The sequence below is a fragment of the Carlito syrichta genome, unplaced genomic scaffold (genome assembly GCF_000164805.1).
Source record: "Carlito syrichta isolate Samal-C Ts95f unplaced genomic scaffold, Tarsius_syrichta-2.0.1 Scaffold301644, whole genome shotgun sequence".
Classification (NCBI taxonomy): domain Eukaryota; kingdom Metazoa; phylum Chordata; class Mammalia; order Primates; family Tarsiidae; genus Carlito; species Carlito syrichta.
The window spans coordinates 268,747-274,071 of record NW_007245740.1 but is presented as its reverse complement, the minus strand read 5'-3'; the positions used below and the strand labels follow the sequence as shown (position 1 = coordinate 274,071).

Below are 5,325 nucleotides of genomic sequence, written 5' to 3'. Positions count from 1 at the left end.
AGTGCCAGCCACTCTGTGCCTTCTGTCTCCTGGTTCTTGGACACTGGTGGCGTCTGGGTGGGGCTAGATCCCATGGGGGTGGCTGCAGCCCCTGGGAAGTTGTTCCTGAATCCACGTAGGTGACATTGGGGCTGGCCCGAGGCCTGGTACCGTGAATTCAGGGTGAGCATCTCACTGCATCTGTGGCTGGCAGCAGGCCCCTGCGTCCAGGTAGGTCCCGGCCACAGCCTCGGGTGTGGCAGAAGCAGTGAGAAGGTTCACTTTTGTGGCGTTTCATGGAGTTTGTGAGTTTTAGTTGGACCCTCGATGGCATTTTAATGTGTCTCTTGTGTTTGATTTTTAGTAAGACTTTGAACCCGACGCAGGCTTCAGTGGTCGCCGTGGATCAGAAGCCTGAGCACTTTGGCTCGAGACAATTAAAGACGTGGGATGAGGCTCCGAGACAGGACGCGGTTCTGCCTGGGGATTCTGAAGATAAAAAGCTTTGAAAAGTCGAATTCATGGTCGTGGAAACCGAGCCCATATTAAGCAATGTCAGGTTGGTAGGGGTTCCTGGAGTCCGAAGCAGATTGAAGCCAGTTTCTTTGCGAATGTGTGAGAGAGGAACTGCATCTGGAGTGTGCGGACTTCACCGTCCTTTAAAGTCAGGGGACCTGGGCTGTATAGGCTTTGGGCCTGACTGCTGCTGCCAGGTCTCCCATCTCCGTGACGCATGTGCACTGGGGCGAGGACAGACGTCATCCACGGTGGGAGGGTTTCCCTGCATTTCCGGCAGCCGCCTGCAGCGGGCCCAGAACACAACCTTGGTCAGGCCTGCACACAGCGTCCGCTGTTTATTTCTGTCCCGAGAGAGCATAGAGGTGGGTGCCAAGGCCAGATTTTGCCTGTAGCAGAGCGAGGCGTTTCCTTGGGGCTCCACGGAGCCCCAGATAGACACCTGGACTTCCCAACCACCTGCCCTCCTGCCCAGCCGGAGAGCAGGAGTGGGCAGGACCACAGGCCATAGTTGAGCTTGTTCCTTGTTGCTTTGTTCTCAGACCTTGAAAGTGTTGGAAATCAGTAGACAGCCCTGGGTTGAGCTGTCGCTGCGGGGACTTACTCCAGCACAGGTTGTGTTATCATGAGCCTGACCACCTCTTGGGCGTAGCCTGGTGCTGTGGTACAGGGCAGCACCTGCAGGGGCCTGGTGCCCTCTTTTGCTCCTCCCCGTCTTCCATCAGAGGGGCTGGGCTCCTGCTCTCACCAGTGATGGGGAGTCTTTTCTAGGTGGTTCTGATGTGGCTGATTGGTTTTCAGGAGGCTCAGTGTCAGATTCTCGCCAGGCTGCCAACCCGAGTCCCCCAGATCCGTGGGTGCAGACTTTGTGCTATGAGGCCCCAAGAGCTTTGGATTTGGGAGTTATGTTCATTCCTGCTCACCTTCCCAGAAGTGAAAGTTGAGGAATGCTAAGCATAGGCACCTGTCAGTTCACTTAAAATAGCAATAAAAAGCCTGCTGCATACTGAAATAAGTAGCACTTTAATATAAGAAGCAACTGCCATCGAAGTCTGAGTTGGGGAGGAGAGGTCCTGTATGCAGATGTCGGCCTGTCTCTGTGTCTGACCTGGTGGGACGGTGGGTGGCCTATGGCGGAATGTGTCTGAGTTGGCTGCGTGTGCTGCACCCTGCGTGGGCTCAGTTGAGAGGGAACAGGTGGGAAAAGGCAAATCACGAAGTTGTTTTGACTATGAAGACCCTGCCTTGGGAGCAGCTGGCCTGAGGTGGGTCTCGGTACCTTTACCCTTCAGAAGAGTAAGTGGGTGGGGTGGCCAGCAGACAAACCCGGCTTTATTTTAGTTTTGGGGGTAGTCAGTGGGTATGCGTGCTTGTTTCCAGCAGGCACCTGCTCCTGATCTGGAGGCGGTCTCAGGGTGACCGTCCCTCTTCCCTACAGCAGCAGTGGCGTGCATGACCCGAGGGACAGCGAGGGGCCGCTCGGATTTTGTCCTGTGACCCCCTCCGCTGCCCTTCCCACTGCTGAACCCTTGTGGGGGTTGTGGGGTCTCCTGGCCCAGCTCTGCTGCTGCCCAGTGTGGGAGCTGATGTTGCCTGGCTCCACGTGGTTGGTGGTGCCTGGTGGCTGCTGTGCTTAGCGGATGCCTTGAAATCCTTGTTTCTCCACCTTGACCCCAGATGAAGCTTAGTTGTGTCATGTGGGAGAAATTGGCTTTTAATATTTTATAATCATCTTGTCCTGGGAAGGGGTTCTGAGTGTATTTTAATAGGTTTTAACCCTTTGCTACCTTTGCTCTGTTTCTTGCCCCTTCATATCTACAAATGGAAATGATGGGGGATGGGGAGTGGCTCCTTCGTCAACACTTGGTGACCCTAGCAGGATTCTGGCACCCACACTGTTGCCTCAGGCAGAAGAGGAATAATGAATGTTTTCCTGAAGCCCCTGCGCTGTGATCTGCACACTCCAGTGTCCTAGCGCCACCCTTCCTGCTTCAGACTTGTCCTGAAGGTCTCTGAGGTCCTGTACCCTGTGGGGACAGTGGTGGCTGTCATCAGTCTGTGTCCATACAGGCATCAGCAGTTGTAGCAAACAACAGTTTGTCTTTCCTGCTGACTTTTAATTTACCTTTTACAAAGGTCATGTTACCGGACATTTAGAATAGAGAGTTCTGGGGGTCAGCTCTCTAGCCCCTGTGCATGGGGTATCATGTTGCAGGTTTTGGCCACAGGCAGAAATTTGGGATCTGAATGCTCTGCTCCTGTCTTGCAGGCGTCCGACCTCCGATCATGAACGGGCCCTTGCACCCGCGGCCCCTGGTGGCGCTGCTCGATGGCCGGGACTGCACAGTGGAGATGCCCATCCTGAAGGATGTGGCCACCGTGGCCTTCTGTGATGCGCAGTCTACACAGGAGATCCATGAGAAGGTAACACCACACATCTTGGCCTGGGGCTTGTGGATCTGCACACGGGTATTAGGAGGGTACCTAAGTTCCACCTGGGACGGGAGTAGCCTTTGTCACAGTCACCCTAGCCCTGTCAGGAGATAGAGATGAGATTTACTTGGTGACTTCTTGATTCATTTTCATTGTAACCAGCTTTTTTCCCAGGAAGTGGATCCTCAGGATGTTGGCTTATAGGTACTGGTCAGTGTCATCATCTCTACACGGGTGGCCTCAGTATTGCTTTGGCTTCTTCCCCAGCTCACAGAGGGCACTTTTGGGCAGCTCTCATGACTCACGTTTGCTCAGGACACTTGCTGACTCCTGCCATGGTGAGAAGTAGGTCAGGCTGGTTTCTGCTGGTAGTCATGGCTCAGTGCTCAGAATAGTCTTTCCACTCAAGACAGATGAAGAGCTGGGCAGGATTACAGGACCAGGAGAGGCCCAGAATCTACAGGAGTAGATGGGCCTTGCCAGTCTGACCTGGGTTACTTGCTGTTCTAGAGGAAGTGGCAGAGGGGGCTGGCATCTGCCTGGCTGCATCGTAGGCTACTGAGGCGGGGCCTGGCCATGATGGAGGGAGCCCTGCTGGAGCTTCCCTGGCTCTGAACTGAGACCAGAAGGTGGCACCTGGAGTAAGGATGAACCAGTCTGAAGTCTGCCCTCGTGCGAGCCTGAGGTAGGCTCAGCCAGCTAACAACAGCTGTATGAAACCTTGAATCGGGATTGTGGGTGGCCCTCTACTGCTATGCCCAGGTGCCTGGCAGAAACAAGGGATATGATGCCTGTAAAGGAAGAGGGCATCAGCCTGGGCCTTGGCTTATTTCTACAAAGCGTTTACCAGTACAGCATCCACCACGTGCAATCAGAGATACCAGGCAGCAAAGGAGATGAGCTAGGATGAGCAAAATCTAGCAGACATGGAACTGCCACCAGCCCTCAGGAGTTTCAGCTGCCCCAGGGGAAGATCCTCCCACCACAGCCAGAGAGTGAAGGTGAACTTGAAAATCGGACAAGGAGCTGTTGACTTTAAAACATATCATAGTGAACTTGGAGGAAAAAGTGATATGATGGAAGCAGGAACCCACGGAGCAGATGGAATGGCCAGTGGGGCATCTGTGGGTGGGAAAGGGGGAGGAGAATGGAGAGCAGTGGAGGGGGCAAGGTGAGGGGTGCATCTTTGAGGAAATCCCAGGGAGCAAGGGAGGAAAGGAACCGGAAGCAAAATGTGGTGAGACAATGGCAGAAGGATTTCCGAAACGGACAGAAGAAACGATGTGCTAAAAAGCGGTGAGTCTGCCAGTAGTGTCCCTTGCGACAGCCGCTCTGGGCGATGTTTTGGTGGTGGCTTACAGTGTGCGCTTGTAACACAGTCCAGCAGCCACACTCCTGGGCATTTGTCCTAGAAAAATGGGCCTCACATCCACCCAAAAACCTGCACGTGAAAGTTCATAGCAATTTAGTTCATAATAGTACAAAACAGGAGGAGTCTGGGCCTCCTTCATCAGGTGAGCCAGTGTGCCTGGACACGGAGTCTTACTCAGCAGTATGAAGGTTTGACATGACATTCACCACTTGCGGGGTGGAACTCAGTGGCATTATGATGAGTGAATTAAAAAACCTCATTTCATAGGGTTGCATACTGTAATTCTCTTCATTCTCAAGTGATTGAAGGTAGCTGCTGGGGTTAGGGTTGGGGGAGTGTGTGACTCTGAAGAGGTCACAGTGAGACAGTTCTGTGTCTTGTGGTGGCTACTTGAATCCGCATGTGGTAAAATCACACACACACACACACACACACACACACACACACACACACACACACGCAGGGAGAGAACAGAGAGAAATTGAGACTGGTGCACACTTGAATTAATTGTGCTATGCCAGCAACAAGTTTTGACAGCACCCCTGGTTACATACGCGCCTCTCATTGGGAGCGTGGTACACAGAATCCTCTGCACTGTTTTGGCAACCTCTTGTGAATCATAAACTATTTTAAACTAGAGATATTTTTAAAATATGTGGAAAGCGAGACATACAGATAGAAATTTTAAAAAATCGTAAGTAGTATGGAAGCAAGTTTTGCCAATAAATGTGAAAACTAAGACAAAACAGGTGTTTTTGTCTGAAGTCACAATACAGCCAAACTGCCCCAACGAGTTCATATAAAATGGAAATAGGCCGTGCTCGGTGATTTAACCTGTAATCCCAGCACTTTGGGAGGCTGAGGCGAGTGGGTTGCCTGAGCCTGTGGGTTTGAGACCCACCCAGGAAACTTGGCGGGACCTCGTCTCTACGATAAATCAAAAATTAGCTGGGCGTGGTAGCATGTGTCTGTAGTTCTGGCTACTTGGAAGGCTGAGGTGGAAGGATCACTGGAGCCCAGCAGGT

At 52.5% G+C, this 5,325-nt stretch overlaps 1 protein-coding gene across 2 annotated transcripts in view; it reads left to right on the top strand.

Annotated features, from left to right (window-relative positions):
• Positions 1–341: 341 nt before the first annotated feature.
• Positions 342–5,325, top strand: part of CTBP1 (C-terminal binding protein 1) — a 28,414-nt gene continuing 23,430 nt past the window's right edge. For both annotated transcript variants that reach the window (XM_008055056.1, XM_008055054.1), the window contains exons 1-2: positions 342–538; positions 2,765–2,919. In XM_008055056.1, the coding sequence (XP_008053247.1) occupies positions 532–538; positions 2,765–2,919 (162 nt within the window). In that variant the 5' untranslated portion in view covers positions 342–531. The remainder of the gene's footprint in view (positions 539–2,764; positions 2,920–5,325) is intronic.